This window comes from Hevea brasiliensis, chromosome 15 (assembly GCF_030052815.1).
Source record: "Hevea brasiliensis isolate MT/VB/25A 57/8 chromosome 15, ASM3005281v1, whole genome shotgun sequence".
NCBI lineage: Eukaryota > Viridiplantae > Streptophyta > Magnoliopsida > Malpighiales > Euphorbiaceae > Hevea > Hevea brasiliensis.
Window position 1 is genome coordinate 61,427,911 of NC_079507.1, and position 22,117 is coordinate 61,450,027.

The 22,117-nt window shown below is 33.6% G+C and overlaps 4 protein-coding genes across 6 annotated transcripts; 3 read left to right on the forward strand and 1 right to left on the reverse strand.

Annotated features, from left to right (window-relative positions):
- Window positions 1–203: 203 nt before the first annotated feature.
- Window positions 204–5,008, reverse strand: LOC110632292 (protein THYLAKOID ASSEMBLY 8-like, chloroplastic). Its single transcript, XM_058137005.1, has 5 exons — window positions 4,588–5,008; window positions 3,864–4,275; window positions 3,589–3,774; window positions 1,459–1,646; window positions 204–839 (listed from the first exon to the last, which is right to left on the reverse strand). The coding sequence occupies exons 1-3, from the start codon at window positions 4,891–4,893 to the stop codon at window positions 3,752–3,754; spliced, it is 741 nt and encodes a 246-aa protein (XP_057992988.1). The 5' UTR covers window positions 4,894–5,008; the 3' UTR covers window positions 204–839; window positions 1,459–1,646; window positions 3,589–3,751.
- On the forward strand, window positions 1,009–2,309 carry LOC110632291 (expansin-A20). Its single transcript, XM_021780454.2, has 3 exons — window positions 1,009–1,148; window positions 1,368–1,686; window positions 1,775–2,309. Exons 1-3 carry the CDS (start codon window positions 1,010–1,012, stop codon window positions 2,076–2,078), a joined length of 762 nt encoding a protein of 253 aa, XP_021636146.1. The 5' UTR covers window position 1,009; the 3' UTR covers window positions 2,079–2,309.
- A 707-nt stretch (window positions 5,009–5,715) lies between the features above and the next one.
- Window positions 5,716–7,976, forward strand: LOC110632325 (uncharacterized). The gene is made up of 2 exons (XM_021780521.2): window positions 5,716–6,152; window positions 7,559–7,976. The coding sequence occupies exons 1-2, from the start codon at window positions 5,973–5,975 to the stop codon at window positions 7,730–7,732; spliced, it is 354 nt and encodes a 117-aa protein (XP_021636213.1). The 5' UTR covers window positions 5,716–5,972; the 3' UTR covers window positions 7,733–7,976.
- Window positions 7,977–14,464: 6,488 nt separating this feature from the next.
- Window positions 14,465–21,952, forward strand: LOC110632253 (damage-control phosphatase At2g17340-like). 3 transcript variants are annotated; one of them, XM_021780409.2, is made up of 12 exons: window positions 14,469–14,784; window positions 14,877–14,942; window positions 15,194–15,260; window positions 15,370–15,436; window positions 15,601–15,743; window positions 16,322–16,450; window positions 16,592–16,678; window positions 17,811–17,885; window positions 17,953–18,030; window positions 18,153–18,230; window positions 21,525–21,587; window positions 21,716–21,952. In XM_021780409.2, exons 1-12 carry the CDS (start codon window positions 14,615–14,617, stop codon window positions 21,794–21,796), a joined length of 1,104 nt encoding a protein of 367 aa, XP_021636101.1. In that variant the 5' UTR covers window positions 14,469–14,614; the 3' UTR covers window positions 21,797–21,952. The 3 variants fall into 3 exon arrangements, with proteins under 3 accessions (XP_057992509.1, XP_021636101.1, XP_057992510.1); XM_058136526.1 differs by lacking the exon at window positions 21,525–21,587 and having other exon boundaries at window positions 14,465–14,784; XM_058136527.1 differs by lacking the exon at window positions 14,469–14,784 and having other exon boundaries at window positions 14,871–14,942; window positions 15,194–15,240.
- Window positions 21,953–22,117: the final 165 nt, after the last annotated feature.

The window sequence follows — 22,117 nt, forward strand, 5'->3', positions numbered from 1 at the left end:
CATGAATGGAATATGGATTACAACCGTAAAATGATCGTAGCATGTGAAAAGAAAAAACATGATTTTAACATTGATTACAGGTGTAAAATGATTGTTACATTGTTTTATCAAGAAAAGATGAAAAGATGAATGGAATGTTTTCTCAAGAAAAGAGAAAAAAAATGATTGAAACATGGATTTTGGGAATGTATAGATCTCAGGAATTCAAAAACCATAAATTTTTTAATCTCAAGAGTTAAAATTATAATTCTAACTAATGTTTGGATAATAATTCATAGAGCTTAATCTTAATTCTTAGCGATTTAACTTTTATATATATACATGAGCCAAAACAAATCATTATCTATCATTCGAACTCACTTGCCAAATGAAAAGTGTTGATTCCTAGCGAACTGTCCAAAAATTTAGTCCTGGATTTGCAAATACCAACAAGCCTCTTGAGCCTCCCACTAGTGTGAATGCAATGACTTTTCTCAGGCTGTGGGTCTCACCTCTTTTAAGTTTTTTCTTCTTTCTTCTCAAAAGAAGAGCCAAACCAACACAAAAAATCCCTAATAAAAAAATTGGGGGTTCAAAGTTCAAACCCTAATTGAGCAAAAGTTTTGGATTCTTCTTTCTTATTCCAAGGCTTTCCGCTATCTGTGTCTGCCACAATGCTTCAAATATATAGCCAAATGCTCAGAGTCTCCATTCCCAGCTTGAAGGTTCTACCTTTGTCTTCTGGGATGGACTAAACTACGCTTGATCTTGGGTTTGCTGCCTGTCCCCACAATGTGAATCAAGGCCTCCATGGGTAGCTTTTTGAGAATTTCAACAGTATCTTCTATGCAGTGTCCAATCTAACCAGCAAAGCAAAGATAACTTTCATTTCAGCAAAGGAGATTCAGGTCATTTCCCAAAGAAAAGTTCCCTCCACAGCATCCCACAAAGGAAAGAAAAGGCAAAGAATAAGAACTAAAGAATCAAATTTAAGTACAAGTTAGACGACTCCTAGGCCTCATTATCACTAATGGATGCTCTTAAAGCCTTGGTTCTGTACTTGATCATGTTACAGACAAGCAAGATCACTGCCACTAATGCCACTGATGAGGAATGGAAGACGGCTACTGCAACTTACACCAAAGATAAAGAAGGGTCAATCACTATAGGTAATTTTTCTCACTACTGGTCCTAGTATATGGGTACATCTTCCACTGTTTCAAGTCATAATGGGGCTTCATGTTCTACACATCTCAGTTTTAATTGGGAATGAGGAAAAAAATATATGGTTGATTTCAGCTAGGATGGGATAATGACTCAGTTAAGCTGAGTTGAGTTGAATATTTTCAGTTTTTGCAAGTGTGTAAATGGCATCTTTGGTGTTGCAGAAGGAGCTTGTGGGTATGGTGATCTTCACAGAGCCACCTATGGTAAGTACAGTGCTGGATTGAGTAGCATGTTGTTCAACAAAGGGAGTACCTGTGGAGCTTGCTTTGAGGTCAGATGTGTAGATCACATCCTATGGTGCCTGCAAGGTAGCCCCTCTATCATTCTCACTGCCACAGATTTCTGTCCTCCAAATTACGGGCTTTCAGCAGATTATGGTGGCTGGTGCAATTTCCCCAAAGAACATTTTGAGATGTCAGAGGCAGCATTCACTGAAATTGCTGAAAGAAAAGCCGATATTATTCCAGTTCAGTACAGGAGGTATAATGAATGCAATTACAAATAATTTGCAAAAGAGTTACAGTTAACGCCCTACATAAGCAAACACTACTATGCCAATTTTGTGCAGGGTGAAGTGTGAGAGGAAGGGTGGGCTGAGATTCACAGCGAGTGGCAGTTTTCACTTCTATCAGGTCCTCATTACCAATGTAGGATTAGATGGTGAAGTGGTTGCAGTGAAAGTGAAGGGATCAAGAACAGGATGGATACCTATGGCAAGAAACTGGGGCCAGATCTGGCAATCAAATGTCCACCTTATTGGACAGCCTCTTTCTTTTGAAGTCACTACTAGCAGCGGAAGAACACTCACATCTTACAATGTTGCACCAGCAAACTGGCAATTTGATCAAACATTCCAGGGCAAACAATTCTAGCATGAAAGACTTTCAAGTTCCAGTATAATATGTGACGAGCAACTTGAAACTTTGAGGCCTTGCTGAAGGGATTAGCAGTATTTTCTCCATCTATATGTTTCACACAACCATTATACATGTCACTCATTTTCCTTCTATCCATAAAAGCCAGTCCTTGGTCAAAAAGGGTGAGAAAGCTGTAGAGAAAAGTTGAGAAGGAATAGAAACACAGGTCGCAGTTTTGTCTCCTTACGACACTTTATTTATTAGAAAGTTAATCACTGACGAAATGTGTAATTATTAAAAAGTTGGGGAATCTACTCCAACTCCAAAGCTCCCCCTCCCCCAAAACAACCGCCAAACAACCACCCAACCCCCAGCAATGTTGGACAGCCTCTTTCTTTTGAAGTCACTACTAGCAGCGGAAGAACACTCACATCTTACAATGTTGCACCAGCAAACTGGCAATTTGATCAAACATTCCAGGGCAAACAATTCTAGCATGAAAGACTTTCAAGTTCCAGTATAATATGTGATTAGCAACTTGAAACTTTGAGGCCTTGCTGAAGGGATTAGCAGTATTATCTCCATCTATATGTTTCACACAACCATCATACATGTCACTCATTTTCCTTCTATGCCATAAAGCCAGTCCTTGGTCAAAAAGGGTGAGAAAGCTGTAGAGAAAAGTTGAGAAGGAATAGAAACACAGGTCGCAGTTTTGTCTCCTTACGACACTTTATTTATTAGAAAGTTAATCACTGACGAAATGTGTAATTATTAAAAAGTTGGGGAATCTACTCCAACTCCAGAGCTCCCCCTCCCCCAAAACAACCACCAAACAACCACCCAACCCCCACCCCACCACCCCCCCCCCCAAAAAAAAAAAAAAAAAAAAAGAAAAGAAAGCAGAGGTATGTAAACTTCAATTCTCTAAAGGCAATCCCTGCCTTTTGAATTAGGCTGTCTTTGGAGAAGTATATTGGCATGACAAATTAGCAAATTAAACACTACTTAACAACACTGAAAAACATTTTTTACTCCCAAACAAATGTTAATGTACTTGTACACGCAGGAAATGATTTTCTATTTCTGATATGCATGGAATATTGAAATGTAGGGATAGATAATAAGCAGCCAAAGGAGTGAATTTATGCCGTCACAAAGATGACAAAGCAACACTAATGGCTGCCCAGTGCAGCATGACATAGACAACTCGAGCAAACAACAATTTCTGCCTTGATGAAAAATTTGAATTATATGTTTGAATTAATTTTGTGATTTCACCCGTCATGCAGGCTGTCTTATGTGGCTCAGCAATCTAACAAATTTAGCTCTCCCAAAAGCAAATATAGATTATCATGACCACGGGCTATGTATCTAATAAGCAATCAGTTCCAACCACATGTACTGAACAGCTAGAGTAGAACCGTCATCATGAAAGTGAAAAAATGGTACAAGTCACTCCTCTTTCTACCACTACCACAAATTAAATGAGTAAAAGTAAAACAGCCTTAATGGGAAAACTTACAAAGCTTTTGGGCGGTAATAGAAGTGATGATCAAATGAATGAATGATGTGGAAAGTAATCTTATGGGGTGATGAAAAACCATTAGATTGCTCTGTAAAACACCGGAAAATTTTGAACCATCAAGCGTATTGCAGTAAACAATCCCAGAAACTTTAGAAGAGGTTCAATGACACTCCAAGAGGTTCTCTGAAAGTGAAAGGTGGTGCACATGAACGAATATAAAGATGGCTTTTGATCCCTCAAAAAGCATGAAATGATAAATTAATTCAACTTGCCATCAGAGCTATTGCTTGTTGTCATCTCATCCTCATCCTCCTCTAAGAAATCCAGAGATTCACCATAATAATTTTGTGCATCCTGCCTTAAAATAGTTGAAGCACCAGATTCACCTATTGATTCCAAACCATTTATGAGCATTCGGAAGGTTGGCCTGTCAGGTTCATATCCTAGAGCTTTCATGAAATCATAGCACTCCATGGAAAGTCTGGTTAGTTTAAAATTTATCAATGTTGTCATCAGAGCACTAAATCCCTCAGTCTCACCAAGTAAATTACTTTCTGTTTTCAAGTAAATGCAAAGAACTTCAACTTGCTTTAAATACCCATTACTTGCCATCACTTGAATCATATCATTATACAAAGAGAGCTGGGGCTTATACCAGTATTCCTTTCGAATATCTTCAAAAACCTGCGTTAGGCAACTATAAAATCAGCAATTGCAACGTAGAAGTCAAATGGCTTAACACATAAATGGAGCTTTCATGAATAACTTGTGCTGATTGATTATAAAGATCATTCTTTTAAAGGATTCAATATGATGAATAGGTTGCAATGACATCTCTCAATTTTGAAGGGAAAAATAAAGCATTTGGCCAAATCAATTCAATGATGTTCATAGTAGGATGACAGGATCATAATCCTTCGCCATGAATTTGATTGTAAATTATATTTCCCAAATAGATAAGATAATGAATGATAGATAAAGAGATGAATAGAAAACCTGGAGGGCCAAAAGGCAGTGATTCTGGCGGAGGAGTTCCCGGAGAACGGCCAACATATCGAGCTTCAACAAGCGGCTGAACTTGGAGCGGAAAACATGGCGGAAAGAATGGGATTGATTGGAATTGTAGTAGGATCTTTTCAAAGCCTGGACAGCCTGAATAGCTTCGATGCTGAGGTTCCTGCCTTTCTGCAAGGGCTTTCGATTGTCACCTCTGCCTTTCGCATTCACAGTCATGCTTGTTCTTCTCCATAGAAATGTTTTAGCCGGTGGAATGGATGTTGCTGCTATCGATGACGTCACCATCCTCTTCCTTCTCCTCCCCTATTCCTTACTTCTGAGATAGAGCAAAATGGCAAAACTCACCGTTTAATGTGTTGGGTTTCGTCTCCTAACTTGGCTCACATCACGTGCCCTTTCCTTCTCTCACCTTCTTTTGACAGTCTTTAGTTTTATATTCGTATTTTTTAAATTCAAAAATCTTATTTAATATTATAAAATAAATAATAGGTATAAATCTTAATAAAATAAGTCTAAAAATTATATTCATACGCGATTTATTAAGTAAATAAATTGAGAAAAATAAATTTTTATTGGATTAAATTAAATAATTTTTATAAATAATTAAAAATTATTTTTTAAAAAATATAAAAGTTCAAATTGATTCAATATCGCCATTATCACTGTTTTATTTTTATCATTATCCCTTCACAATATGTGAATTAATTTTAAAAAATTATATATTAATCAAATAATTAATTAATTTATATTTATATTTAAATAATAAATATATTTTATTATAGTTTACACTTAAATTTATTTTTGCTCTTTAAATATAAAATTTAAAATAAGAATTTTTTTTTAATAAAATGAAATTTTAAGGTCTTAGTTATTTTATATTAAGATAGAATTAAAAATATTTAAATTATTTTTTATAATTAATAATAAATTAAATAAAAAAAAAGTGAATTTACGTATATTATAAAAAAAGTGTTAAATTGTTTAATTTTAAAAAATGTAAGTTATTAATTTTATTAAATTTTAAAGACTAAATAAGAAAGAAAATATTGGCTGTATTATAATTTATATTTTTTAATGGTTGGTAACGTGGCGAACCCAAAAGCAATAGGCGAGTAGGCCTCTCTGCGAGTTTTGAACAAGCAAAAAGCAAAGGAGTAAAATTGCTAGCTAGTATCGCCCGCAAAATAAACAAAACATTGGAAAAATTGGGTCCTTCTTCTCCGTTCACGAATCGTAAGCTGGACCCTCTCTCTCGATTCCTTAGCATTTCTTTCTTGCAAATGAAACAGATGAAAAAGTAATTGTTGATTATGATACCCACAATCAAACATCAGTAGAGCTTCTCCAATTGGGTCGAAACAGAGATGTCGCTGAGGATTAAGGCGGTGGTAGACAAGTTCGTTCAGGAGCTAAAGGAAGCTCTAGATGCCGATATTCAAGATAGAATCATGAAGGAGAGAGAGATGCAGAGTTATATTGAAGAACGAGAACGCGAAGTCGCCGAGCGCGAAGCTGCTTGGAAGGCTGAGCTTTCTCGTCGCGAGGTTCTTTCTTTTCTTTTTTCCTTTTATTCTCTTTACCATTGTGTATATACCACTCGGGTTCACTGTTGCCTCGAATAACAGGTTTTGGTTGTTGGAAAGATCTTGGGTTTTGAAGGGTTCTTTTGAATAAGCCGGATTTATGTCAATTTTTGTACTCAAGTATTTCAATTTTTTTTTTGGCTTAAATGAAATTGATAGGGGGTTTCCAAATTCCAATCGATATTGATAATGGGTGTTCTTTGATTGTGGTTTATAAAGCTGCAATTTATTAGTTGGAACTCACATCCCTTTCAAATCACCTCCAATCTGAAGAAACCCTTATCTTTGGACAAAAAACTATTTGTCAACCATGTGAAGTGAAACCATCTAAAGTCTTACCTAGTATGATGCTACAACTTCTCTTCCATATCAGCTCAAGGAATCTTTTTCTGAATAACTTTTTTTTTTCTCCATTAGATAAGGGCTGGGAGAGTGATGTGAAGTATACAAGGAGCATAGAAAGTGTTTTCAATAAGAGTAAGCTGTCCTCGTTGGATAGATATAGTGGTAAACATTAGGGTGCTACTACCAGCATCTGGTACTTTAACACAAAGCAGTTGCTTTTTGCAACTTGACTGCTTTTAGGTGTAATATCTTTAGGTTGCTGAAACAAGTTCTGAATCCTAATATGCTGCAGCAAGGTTCTTTTTTTATTAGTTCTCTGGTGTAGTGATTCGTTTCTATATTTCAACATGTAATTTTCTTTCTTTTTTTTTTTGATAAGTATGATTTTGAATTGGGATACTTTTTAAAACATATTCAATTCAATTAGCATAATTTTGAATAACATATTCATTGTTATCAAATGTTACATTTATGTGCTTGTTTCGCCGCAGCGCATGCTTATCAAACATTGTGCCGCATCAGATGCTATGTTGTCAATGATTATTAGAAAAAAAAAAAAAAAAACTTATTCTTATAGCTATATTCTCTAACTATCCAACAGAACGAACACATGTTCTTATCTCCGCATCAGCTGTGCCAATTATTGTGTTCTTGGAATCATGTCAACATAGTGTTTCTCTATTGGGTTTAAGCAGCATTGCCTTTTGTTGCTGGTTGACATCTGTTGAAAATCAATTACACCTTTATTAGTTTTTTCTCGATGCATGGAGTGCTGGACTGCTGATATTAAATGGAGTCTCTTCCTTTCTAGTTTTGATGGTTCCACAACTAAATGAGCATGCTTGTTGTCAAGTAACTATTGATGCCTGCTAAATTAATATGTGCAATGAAGAGTCGCATATGTGTGTATGTAGTTGAAAATTTGTTTGTCTGTCAGGAAACTGCTTAATCATCTTGCTATGTCTTTATATGATCATTTCCTGTTATTAACTTCTCAAACATTATTTCTTTGCTTCTTTCAGGCAGAGATTGCTCGCCAAGAAGCAAGGCTGAAGATGGAAAAAGAAAATCTTGAGAAGGAGAAAAGTGTTCTAATGGGAACTGCATCAAATCAGGATAATCAGGATGGAGCTCTTGAAATCACTGTAAGTGGCGAAAAGTATCGATGCCTAAGGTTTGCAAAGGCAAAGAAATAGGCTTTGGTAGAAAGGACAAAGAAAAACCACATCCTGTTCTGCTTGGCTAGGACCAACAGGAAGCGACAAGGGGACGAGACTCCATGACTGTAATATATATTCTTTCCTTAGACACTTTGATAATATGGCATTTGATTTATTTTGAACTCGTAAAATGGTTACATGTAGGTGCGTATCAGCACTCCATAAAGTGGTGATGCCTCTAGCCATGTGATTTAAGTCAATGAAGAAAGGGTTAATGATCCGTGGGATGTAATGCTGTTGCCATTATTTCTTTCACCTTTTTTTAATGATTTTATTTGAGGGCAAATTTGGATGGGATGCGAGTTTGGGTGTTATTGTTATTTCTTGCTCAATTCACAGGTTTCTCATTTCTTTCTCTGTTTAGCATTTAAAATGAAGTTGGAGAATTAAATGTAAACTTGAAGTCAGCAATGCCATGCAGCTTCTTGAACTTTGTGAACGCAATCAAGCCAGGCTTATAGCTAGACCTGGGCTTGAGTAGCCGGTTCACCGGGTTCGTTCACTGTTTCAGGCTAATTTTGGTTCGGTTTTGAAGTGGTTCCCGCTCTGTTTGATGGTTATGGTTTTGGTTGGACTTCAATCTGGTTCGAGATAGTTGTGTTTCTGTTTCAATTCTGATTCTAGTTCAGTATGAATTTTCGATTAATATTCTTAAATTTAATAAAATTATAAATAAAAGATAAACATTAATTTTTATTAATATATAAATTTATTACAATAAAGTACACAAATAAAAATTAAAAAAATTGCTAAAACATAAATATTGTATATAATTTAACTATATAATTTCTTAATTAACACGAAAGTAATAATTTATTCTCATTAATCTTATTTTTAATATCATAACCAATTTTAATTAGCAACAATAAAATATGCATTTACTCTTTATGAATCACCAAATTTAACAATTTATTTTAATTAGATAATGTTATTCTAATATTCTTTCATCTCACTGCATCATATATATTAACTTCCCAATTTTCATAATATCAATAAATTTTTTCATAATATCAATAAATTTTTCATATATTTTTTTTCTTTATATCTATTTACTAAAATTCACTAAAAGATTTCATCTAATTTAAAATATATATAATTTTTCATAAATAATTTAAAAACTATATAAAAGTTTCAATTTTCACACAAACATATTTTGTATAATATACATGCATCAATATGGCATTTTAAGTCATAACAAATTCATTTCCTTTAAGAAAAAAATTCTTATGCAAATTATTTTCTCTACAAATAATAATAATAATAATAATAATAATAATAATAATAATAATAATAATAATATAATAAAATTCATAAAAATTCACAATTTAAAAAGAAACTCCTTTTTAGATATTTTATACCTTATGCCCTCAATAGCATATTTTTTATTTTATTAAGCTTAATTAAAATTAAAAATAAATAAAAAATCTAAAATATGTTAATTAATTTCAAAAATTCATGAAAATTATTGTGTTGCTCCAATAATTAAAAAAATACTTAAAATAATCCACATAATCCAAGAAAATTTTAAAAATTTAATTTTAAAATTTTTAAATCAAACTTAAAAATCTAAAATATGCTAATTACCTTTACAAATTTAAAGAAATCATTATGTACCTTATTTGAGAATGATTCAAGAATTAAATATGCTCAAGATCATCTAAATAATCTAGGAAAATGCTTAAAAAAATTAAAAATTTCAAATCAAACCTAAAAATCTAAATTTGCTAATTAACCTCAAAATTTCATAAAAATCATTATGTACCTTATTTGAGAACGGTTCAAAAATCAAAGTTGCTTAAAATCATCTATGTAGTCTAGGAAAAATGTTTAACAAAAATTTATAACTTTTAAATTAGACTAATTTCAATTTAAAAAGTTAAATCCAACCGACTGATTCTGAGTCAATTCAGATATAGGGAACCATAACTAGCCCCCCCTTAAAGCGGTTGTGGTACGATTTAAAGATCGAAAACATTGATTCAGTCCAGCCCCCAATTTAAACCGAATCAATCACGATCCCGTTCACGATTCAAACCACACCGTTAGTTGCATTGTGACCCAGCTAATGGAAACTTCGTTTTTAACTTCTTGTAACATAATGGTTAGTGGCCAACCAGACTGTTAATAAACAGTTATGTAATTTCTTTTAAAAAAAATATTATTTTTTAATTTGAAAATTATTTTATGACAACCATCTGAATAAAAAGACAAGAGCTTCTGATGATTGATGAAAAAACATGGCGTTGAAGAAAATTCAAAGTTTATGGATTTTTAAATATTATTTTAAATTAAGGGGCTAATAAAAAAAAAAAAGACACGTGCAATTTAATCGATCTTGTTATAATTTTGTTTTAAATATTATAATTTTGAAATGAGCTAAAATTTATTTATATCTTATATATTTTTATTTTAAATAATAATTTATATATTAATATAATTAAAAAATTTATATTAATATTTTTATAATTATTTTGATTCATCATAAATTTAAAAAATAAAATATATAATAAAATTAACTTATTAAGATTTGTCATATAATATTAATTATTTTAATAATTATTGACGATTAAATATTAATCGATAATGATTATTTATATTATTATTTAAAGGGAAAATGTTCAATAAGAATTGATGTTAAATTAGTTATTAAATATAAAATAATTATATTATTTTATTAATTTTTTGTGAAAATACTTTTCAATTTCTAAAAGTTAAAGAGAAAAAGTAATTTTTTTTTATAAATTACTCTTTTAATCTTTTAAACACTAATATAAAATACTATATTACTGAATATATAAATAAAAAAGATATATTTTAGCTATAATCAAAATATTAAATATTATTTTAAAAGCTATTACTCATAAGAATGGTAATAAATCAGATTTTTGTAGGTATCTGATTCGATCGAACCTAATAGACGGATTTAGATAATATATAATTGAGTTTGAAATGGTTTCGAGTTCGAAAAATTATACCTGTGATAAATTTAGGTCAGATTTAATTTTAAATATTGAATTATCCGAATATGTGTATATAAATATTTTATGAAATATAAAAGATATCTTTTTTTTTATAATAATATTTATAAATTTTTATATTTTTGTTTTAAATAAAATAAAATTTAAATATTTTATAAAATTATTAAATTTTAAAATATAAATTATTGATAAAATTTTTTTATATAAATTATTAATTAAAATATATAAAATTAAATATAATTGTGTATTTTATTAATAATAATAATTAAATTTGAGGTGAATTGAAAAAATTATTAAAAATAAATTTTAATTAAATTTAAGATGTATTTAAATCTTAAAAAAACTAACTAAATTAAAATTTAAATAATTTTCACAAATATCCAGTTACCCTCTGCAATTGCCAAACAGAAATGTAGGAGGATTTCACGAATTTGTGTTTCGAGAATTTTTCGTAGTTATTTTTTGTGCGATACGATTTTTTAATTAAATAAATATATATTTAATAAAAGTATGAATGTTTAATACTCAACTCAACTCAACTAAGCCTTTATCCCAAAAATTTGGGGTCGGCTATATGGATTCGCTTTTTCCAGTCTGAACGATTTTGGGTTAAATCCTCAGAAATGTGTAATGCTTCTAAGTCATGCTGTACTACTCTCCTCCAAGTCAATTTAGGTCTACCCCTTTTTTTCTTTCTATCCTCTAGCCTAATGTGCTCTACTTGTCTAACTGGAGCCTCCGTATGTCTACGCTTCACATGACCAAACCACCTCAATCTCCCTTCTCTCAACTTATCTTCAATTGGCACCACTCCTACCTTTTCTCTAATACTTTCATTACGGACTTTATCTAGTCTAGTATGACCACTTATCCACCTTAACATTCTCATCTCTGCAACTCTTATCTTAGATGCATACGACTCTTTCAGTGCCCAACACTCACTACCATATAGCATAGCCGGTCGTATGGCTGTACGGTAAAATTTTCCTTTTAATTTATTGGGAATCTTACGATCACATAAAACTCCCGTGGCACGTCTCCACTTCAACCATCCGGCTTTAATCCTATGACTAACATCCTCCTCACATCCCCCATCTACTTGAAGGACTGAGCCTAGATATTTAAAATGATTACTTTGGGACAGTACCACTCCATTCAAACTAACTCCTTCCCTATCACCGCTTGGCCTTCACTGAACTTGCAATGCATGTATTCTGTCTTCGTTCTACTTAACTTAAAACCCTTTGACTCTAGAGTACTTCTCCAAAGTTCTAGCTTCCTATTGACTCCTTCTCGTGTCTCATCTATCAGAACAATATCATTCGCAAACATCATGCACCAAGGAATACTCTCTTGTATATGTTTCGTCAGTTCATCTAAAACTAATGTAAAAAGGTAAGGGCTTATGGCTGATCCTTGGTGTAATCCAATTGAGATCGGAAAATCTCTTGTGTCCTCTCCCACTGTGCGCACAATAGTAGTTGCTCCTTCATACATATCTTTCAATACTTGTATGTACCTAATAGATACCCTCTTTTGTTCTAACGCATTCCATAAGACCTCTCTTGGAACACTATCATAAGCCTTCTCCAAATCAATAAAAACCATGTGTAGATCTTTCTTCCCATCTCTATATTTCTCCATCAAGCTTCTAATGAGAAAGATCGCTTCCATAGTTGAACGACCAGGCATGAAACCAAATTGATTGAGAGAGATAGAAGTATCATGACGTAGTCGATGCTCCACAACTCTCTCCCACAACTTCATAGTATGGCTCATGAGTTTAATTTCCCTATAGTTTGAGCAACTCTGTATGTCTCCCTTATTGTTAAAAATAGGTACTAAAATACTCTTCCTCCATTCATCAGGCATTTTCTTTGAGTTTAGAATCTTATTAAATAATTTAGTTAACCATGCCACTCCCATATCTCCCAAATACTTCCACACTTCAATTGGTATTTCATCGGGTCCACAGGCTTTACCTACTTTCATTCTCTTAAGTGCTTCCTTTACTTCTAAAGATCTAATCCTTCTAGTATAATTTACATTCTTTTCTATTGTTCTATAATCTATATTCACGCTATTTCCATTTTGACTATTATTAAAGAGATCATTAAAATAATTTCTCCATCTTTCTTTAATGTCCTCATCTTTCACCAACACTTTTCCTTCTTTATCCTTAATGCACCTAACTTTATTGAGATCTTGACATTTCCTTTCTCTACTCCTTGCTAATCTATAAATATCTTTCTCCCCTTCTTTAGTTCCAAGTTTCTCATATAACTTTTCAAAGGCCTGTGCTCTTGCTTGGCTAATCGCCTTTGCCTCTTTCTTTGCTATCTTGTCTTGTCCATATGCCTCATTATTATCACATTTAGGTAATTTCTTATACCATTCCCTTTTTCTCTTCACCGCCTTTTGTACTTCCTCATTCCACCACCATCTCTCTTTTGAGGGTGGTCCATGTCCTTTAGACTCCCCAAGTACTTTTCTAGCTACTTCTCTAATCTTTGATGCCATCTGTATCCACATATCATTGGCCTCCATATCTAGCTTCCATACTTGGACTCAAGAAGCTCATTTTTGAACTTCAATTGCTTTACTCCTTTGAACTCCCACCACTTTGTTCGAGCTACACTATTTCTTCTGACCTTACTTGAATTGTTCCTAAACTTGACATCCAAGACCACCAACCTATGTTGACTTGTTAAAGCCTCTCCTGGAATGACCTTGCAATCCTTGCATAGAGCTCTATTTGTCTTCTGGTTAAGAGGAAGTCGATTTGGCTTCTATGTTGCCCACTTTTGAAAGTCACTAAATGTGACTCTCTTTTTATAAAGTAGGTATTTGCTAGTATTAGGTCGTATGCCATAGCAAAATCCAGGATGCTTTTTCCCTTCTCATTTCGACTGCCAAAACCAAAACCTCCATGAACATTCTCATAACCTTGCCTATCACTTCCTACATGTCCATTCAAATCTCCACCAATGAAAACATTCTCTTCATTCGGTATGCTTTGCATTAAATCATCCATATCTTCCCAAAACCTTTGTTTACTCTCACTGTCTAGTCCTATTTGTGGGGCATAAGCACTAACTATATTTATTGTTTCTCCGTCTAGTACTAGCTTTACTAGTATAATTCTATCTCCTACTCTTTTCACATTACTCTGCGTCGTGCAATGTCCTGTCTATGATTATACCCACTCCGTTCTTGTTTCTCTCCTTTCCGGTAAACCACAATTTGTAACCTGAATTACCCACTTCCTTACTTTTCTCTCCTACCCATTTAGTCTCCTGAATGCAAGTAATATTCACCCTTCTCCTTTCCAAGGTATCCACAAGCTCCATTAATTTTCCTGTAAGTGATCCAACATTCCAAGTACCAACCCTGATCCTCCTCCTATCCTGCTCCTTCCTAATTGGTCTCCTTCTGTGATATCTTCTATTATTTTCTATGTCTATCTTGTGTTCTGTTCCACTATTTGTTCTATTATCTGTCCTATGGACTAACTTTTTACCCACACCCGTCCATGATGTGGGAACCCTTGCTCACTTAACACCACACCCGGGCGCCGGCATGGCGCGTCGCTTTCGGTGAACGCCCTACACCCTTGCATATTTATCACTACACCCGGCTCCGATGTAGCGCGTCGTTAGTAGAGGACGCCCCAACGTTTATATCATTTGAATCCAAAAGTATGAATGTTTAATAAATAAATTAAAATAAAAAACTATAAATCAGGCTTAAGGCAGATGGATTCCCAAGCCCGATGCGGAGGAGCAGAAGATGGGATACGCATTTTCTCTGTCTCTCTAATAAATCAGAAATCAGAAAAAGAATACAGATTACAAATTAAGCAATTCTAAGAAGAAAAACAATGGAAAGCTCATCGGAATTGGTACCTTTCCCGTTGTTAATGACGCCAATCACATCCAACTATAGAGCTTGCACTATTCCTTATAGGTTTCCCTCTGATAATCCCAGAAAGCCTACTACTACTGAGCTTCAATGGATCGACCTCTTCTACAGTTCCATCCCTTCCTTCAAGTACGTTCTTCTTCTTCTTCTCTCTTTATCAATTCAGATTATTTGGTTCGTTACATAGCGGCTTCTGTTTTATGTAAACGTGTCTTCTTCAGGAAACGTGCTGAAAGTGATACTACAGTTGCGGATGCTCCTGCTAAAGCTCAAAAGTTTGCTCAATGGTAACTTACCTTTTTTTGCTGCTTACTGATATTGAATTTAGTAGGACTGAAGTCCTTATCTTTCTGTTATTGGCTTATTGCATGGTGCTTATTCTTGGTTCATATGTTATATATAAATATATATCCAAATGAATAAGAAATACGTTTCATTTTTCCTTTCCAAATGAATGTTCAATGGTGGTATTTCAATGAATTCAAAATTTACATTTTTCCCTAACTATGATATGTGCATTTTCCGTGCTTTTTGATAGGTATTCTGAGATCCTTGAGGACTTGAAGAAAGATCCTGAAAATCATGGTGGTCCCTCTGATTGCATTGTATGATAAATTTGATAAATTAATTTAATTTATGTTACCATTTCAGCAGGATGATTTTATTCTTACTTCTGACTTTTATTCTCTCTCTTGGTCATTTTTAAAAATGTAGCTTCTGTGCAGACTGAGGGAGCAAGTACTAAGAGAATTGGGGTTTAGAGACATTCAAAAAAGTCAAGGTAATTTTATGTGAGAAGGAAAATATTGTCGTATTACTTTTAATGGCAGGGGGTTGTTGAGTGGTAGTAGGTTTAATGAAGGAAAACTGTGGGCTCATCAAAGCAGCGGTGATGATATTTCCATTTCGTTTAACTTGAAGAGATGTTTCTTCTTGTGATGCAAGAGGATGAAGAGAATGCAAAAGCTATATCTATATTTGAGGATGTTGTTCGTCTTAATGACGCTATTGAAGATGGAACCCGGCGTCTAGAGAATCTGGTTAAAGGAATATTTGCAGGAAACATATTTGACCTTGGTTCTGCACAGGTTTGTAATATTTCATAGAAGATTTTATGATTTTTGTGACCCTCTCTTGTTTCTTTAACGAGATATTAATTCTTGTAACTGATGGATTTAAGTAGTGGCTACATTTATACAAAAACAACCTACTTGTGTTTGATTCCTTTACTTTGATAACTCTTTTTCTCTACTCAGGATCATGTTTTATGCATCTTCTCACTTTAATCACTCAAGTTTCTTTTGACCTTCCTCTTCCTTGAGACACGTTAAATTTGTGTCATGCTCTGTTTTTTGGAGCATTGATATACTCTGCTCATGGCGGGACCATTTTTTATTTTTATTTCATTTGTTTGATGCCATCACCTTCAAATAATTTCTTCAAATGGCTGCCTTTTCTTGCTTACGGAACAAAGCTTTTATTTTGTTTATGTAAGAGGTTCAAAACTAGCAAGTTTCTGTATATTCTTATCTTAACAACAAAAATACTATGTCTTGGTTCTTTCAAATTGATAACTTGCTGCCTGCTGCTGATAATTTATGTCAAAACATGTGTTCATTTCTCAGTTCAACTTCCTCATGTATCTATTGTTTCCAATTTCTTGAAGCTTGCTGAGGTTTTTTCAAGGGATAGAATGTCATTTTTGGCTAGTTGTCAAAATCTTGTTTCTCGACCTTGGGTTTTTGATGATTTAGACACCTTCAAAGTGAAATGGAGCAAGAAATCTTGGAAAAAGGCAAGTTCCACTTGCGATTTCTTTTTGTGATTTCTCCTTTTGAAGTAGTTACAAATTCAGCGCATCTCCAAAAGGAGTTGGCACTACCATCCATGCCAGAAGTAGTCCTCACCTCTTTCATTTTCTTTTTTGTCACAACAGGCTGTGATCTTTGTTGATAATTCTGGTGCAGATATAATTTTGGGTATTTTGCCCTTTGCAAGGGAGCTGCTCCGACCTGGAACTCAGGTATGTTCTCATTTAGAAACATATTTGCAACTAACCGAAAAATAAAGTTTTTAATGACCAATGCATAATTTGCTGATGTACATTTCTGATCAAATTCTACCTAGTCCAGGGTCTTAAATTGTGGTCATGGCTAGTGCTACTGTGAATTTTTTTAAAATAATTAACTTGCAAAAGATGGAGCAGTGTTGTGGCCATAACATCAAGGATTGGTGGCTGGTAATGGGTATAATGCCATTGCCATAATGGCCATAACAGCTTGTTTCACTTGTGATTATCAAATATTCTTTCAAAATAGTATTAGTTGGCCAAAACCATCAGAGAACAGCCATCATACTGTGTAATGATTATTATTTAATATCTTGATTTAGTTCATGAACTTGCAAACTTTTCCTAACCTATTTCAGATGATCTTATTTTAGGTAATTGAATACTTCAATTTAAATTTTACTTTCAATGTAGTCAAACTTTATTTTGAACATTTAGAAACTTGTGTCAGCATTGCTATGTTTATTTAACCATGAAAAAGGCAACATTCAAAATTTTCTATGTCAATCCAAAATTTACTGATTTTGAACAACCGTACCTAGTTTGATTTTGAACTGAATCTTTGTATATACCTATATTGAGGTTTTTTATTTGGTACATTGGAAAATATATATTGAGTTTATTTGCAGTTGTTTTTATTAAGTTTTGAAATTTGAGAAGTTGCTTATTTAACTTTTTGCTGCCCTCAGATATTTTGATGGGCACGAGAAAATCCATTTTTCAAAAAGTTCTATGCCTTTGCTATTTCTTGGTCTATTTTAAATGTAAGCTTTGATATCTAATGTAAGCTTAAAAGATTTGGCTAAAATTAATACTGATATGAAAGGTTGAGGTACACATTGATAATTTGCATAAAGGTTTGGATAATTTTGACCATTAGGCTAAACAAAAACTGTAGACTATACATTTTTATTTCTCCAAATTGAACTGTGTCTTTTGAAGGTCAAACCAGACTAAACTATGAATTTGGTCTAAGTTCTGTTCATTTTGGCCATTTGAACCAAATAATTGACCACATAGTTGCTAGATTGTTTACTCTTCGCCATCGTAAGCTTACTTTCTCTCCATATCTTCTTTCTCTCTCCAGGTAGTGTTGGCTGCTAATAGCTTGCCTTCTATTAATGATGTCACATACCCTGAACTGATAGAGTTTATATCAAAGGTGAGAAAAATAAAAACTATGGGGATGTTGCATTGTTGGTTTTCTGGCTGAAGTGCCCATTTTCTAGTGGAAAGATGGAAGTGGAAAGCCCGTGGCTGTCGATACCTCTAATCTTTTGATTGCCAATTCTGGAAATGATTTGCCAGTAAGGAACAGAAACACTATGCAAAAATTATATTACTTGTTGAATGAATATATTTCATTAATTGAATGATTTGTATTTATAGCTGCATAGTAACAAGCCCCTTGTTTTTCCATTAATTTCAGGTTATTGATCTTGCAAGCGTATCGCAAGAGCTAGCTTATTTATCTAGTGATGCAGACCTCATAATATTGGAAGGAATGGTAAGTTCTTTCTCAAATAATATCAACTAGCAAGCAAACCTGCACAATATGCAGTGTTATAAATTTATAATTTAATATTGTATTTTTTCTCATTAAATAAATATATTAGTCGAAAATTAACAAAATTATATATTAACTATTTTTCATCCTTATATTCTAATAAAAAATAGAATAATATCTAAATGCAAAAATAATTCGACTTATAAAAATACATTTATTCAACCAACTCAACTAAGTCTTTATCCTAAAAATTTGGGGTCGGCTATATGGATTCTCTTTCTCCACTCTAAATGATTTTGAGTTAAATCCTCGAGAATGTGTAATGCTTCTAGGTCATGTTCTACTACTATCCTCCAAGTCAGTTTAGATCTATCCCTTATTTTCTTTCTATCTTCTAACCTAATGTACTCTATTTGTCTAACTGGAGCCTCCGTATGTCTACGCTTCACATGTCCAAACCACCTCAATCTCTCTTCTCTCAACTTATCCTCAATTGACACCACTCCTATCTTTTCTCTAATACTCTCATTACGGACTTTATCTAGTCTAGTATGACCATTCATTCACCTTAACATTCTCATCTCCGTAACTCTTATCTTAGACACATACGACTCTCTCAGTGTCCAACACTCACTACCATATAACATGGTGGGTCGTATTATATACGAATCGGAGCGACAAATGGCTGAATCTTAGTGGATCGTGGCAGCAAGGCCACTCTGCCACTTACAATACCCCATCGCGTATTTAAGTCATTTGCAAAGGATTCTGCCTGACGCCCGGTGGGAATAGTAAACAAGGCAGCCGGCGCGGCTCGTTCGCCGCTAGGGCTTAGTCAACGGCACGTGCCTCTGGGGGCTGAATGGCCCTTACTGCGGGTCGGCAAACGGGCGCCGGACACAGGCATCACTTCTGGTCCGGATTCTGACTTAGAGGCGTTAAGTCATAATCCAGCGCACGGTAGCTTCACGCCACTGGCTTTTCAACCAAGTGCGATGACCAATTGTGTGAATCACGGTTCCTCTCGTACTAGGTTGAATTACCATCACGACGCGGTACATTTATTCAACCAACAATAAAAGTAAATGGATAAAAATAAAAAAATAAAAGTAAAACCTCATAGTTATGCTATGAATTGAATGCCAAAGATTATCAACAACTATACCACTTGAGAAATCAAAGGATGCTATCAGTAGTCAAAACAAATAACAAATCCTCTCTTTATTAAATACCTAAAGAATAAAATAATAAGTAAAACCATTAAATACTATATTCTCTAACATAAATGAAATAGGAAATCCAAGAGCTTTTCTCTAATAATTTTATTAAAATTTCAAAGCTACCAAGTGCACAAAGTATCCGACACTTGTGGGCTCTACGTAGGGTTGATGTACACGACCTCACCCATGCTTTTTGCAAAGAGGCTATTTCCTTGACTCAAACCCATGATCTCCAAATCACAAGCAAAGTAACTTTATCGTTACACCAAAGCCACCCTTTAAATCAAATAGGCAATTTGAGAAAGTTTCCCAGCTTTTGCTAGGCTTCTTTTTAATGTATAGCATATTAATGACTGATGTGAAGCAGGCAAAAGAAATCACCAACTTGATAGGTACTGAGTTTGATGAGTGTTCTGGTCAAAGTTATTAATCTTGTTTTGATCCTGCCTAAGCAGCCAATATTTCTCATTACGATGATGAAGAAGGGAATTCTTAGCCCCTAAATTCCATATTGGCCTAATTGTTACCTGTTTAGCCATTCCGACTATATTCTGGACAGAAATTGGCATTCCAGTTGGCATATGCATCTCAGACTAATATTGCATCCTGGGTTAAGCTTTAAGGAGCATATGCATCTCAGACTAATATTGCATCCTGGGTTAAGCTTTAAGGAAACTGAAAATTTCTCTTCTAAGAAATTACCTGTTACTGCATTATTGTACAGTCCATATAAATATTTTTTCTTACAGAACATAGATCATGTATTTACCTAAGAGACCAATTGCTTTGGTTATTACTTATTAACTAGGAGCTGCCATAAGATTGAGGATACAGAGCATGCGCAATAAGAGGGGCTTAAGAGAGATTCACAGCCAAAATATAAAAAGCATGGAAGTGGTTTGGAGAGAGATTTATGATCTTAGATCTAGATTCTGGGTTAGGGAGAGTAAACAAAAAGAGTGGAAATTAGTAGGAGAGTGATGTGAAGATCTCTTTTGAAAACAAGTAAATGAGTTGTCTTTTCAATACTAATATAATAAGAGGTAAGACGTATTGTATTCTTTGTGTTACTTGGGTGCTAAGCCAGCTTCTTGTTTTATGTTTTCTTTAGAGACATTTACCACAAAATGACAAGAGCCAAACAAAATGGGATGGGCTGTGATGACTAATTATGTTCCTCCATATTGATCAAATGTCAAGCAACAAGGAAGGCTACCACCATGCTTAATTTGGATAATTTTTTATAGAAATTATTTGAATAATTTTATAGATAATAACCCAAGATGTCCACAACTTCAGCATAAGTATCGATTATGGTTATTCTTTTTTCTTTTTAATCTATTATACACTCCTTGATATCAATTGTGTCCAACATAAGAGCTTTGTGAAAACATCCCATGTGTTGACATAGAATATATTATGTCCATAAAATATGAAAAAGGAGTGGTTATGGCCAACGTAAAAGAGGTGCATGAGCACACCTCATGTGCTGACATAGAAAATATTACATGCATGAAATATGAAAAAGAGTTGGTGTTTGAAATGTGGACAAGTGAAAAGTAATTTTTCTTTTCAATTTTTTTTTTAAGTCTTAACTGGTATATTGATTATTAAATATTACACATCCAAAATGTCACATTGACAAGTATTTTATATGTTTCATGCATCAGAAATAGTCCATGTCACAGGTAAAGTGCTTTGGCAGACACTCTAAATTAGCTATGGTATGAGTATACAAAAAAACGAGTTTTGATCACAACTGATGCTTTGACCAAAACGTTGATTTTTTGTGTCATTAACCCACAATTTTAAGTAATATTTTAGTGATAATTTCAGGATGGCACCAGTATTGACATAGCTCACTTCAATGAAAACTCTAGATTAGCCTCTGAAATGGTATTGACAACTTTGTTTGGGAGGAATTCAGGTGTTGTTGTTGACCAAGGAAAATGAAAGAAAACCCCCTTAAATGTTAGGATAGGAACTTCTAATATATGGTTATGAATGAATAAATAGTCGCTAGAATGTTGAATTGTCCAACATGTTGCACCTAAACATTTGTTGCTTGTGGCAGGGTTGTGGGATAGAGACCAATCTTTATGCTCAGTTTAAGTGTGATTCTCTCAAGATTGGAATGGTAGCTGTTTAAGTTATATTACTATTGTTTTTCTGAGGATATTAATAAATGGCCATTGATTTTAGGATTTGATTAATTTCATGATGAATCTCTCTTTTTTTTGCATTTTTCTATCCTTTTTTAATCAGGTGAAACATCCAGAGGTTGCTCAGTTTCTTGGAGGACGGCTTTATGATTGCGTTTTCAAGTACAATGAAGTTTTGAGTTAATAATTTTATTCATATCTGTACTTTTAACTCATTTGTTCATAGCCAATTATTCAATAGACACATATATTTTAGGTCATTATCACTTGGAAGAATTTACATCTGTGAACAAAAGTCTGTTCATTCAATAATAAAGAAGCACGGAAACTGATTAATACATTTTCATTTTTCTAGACATGTATCTGTGGATACACATCTTTTTTATTTTGAATCTCTGTTAGAGACATGATTTTTTTTCTTTTCTATAGTTTGTGTGTGCGCATGTGCATATGTGCTTGCCTAGCTTGCATTGTCACTCACATAGCTCCATTTTCATCTACTAAT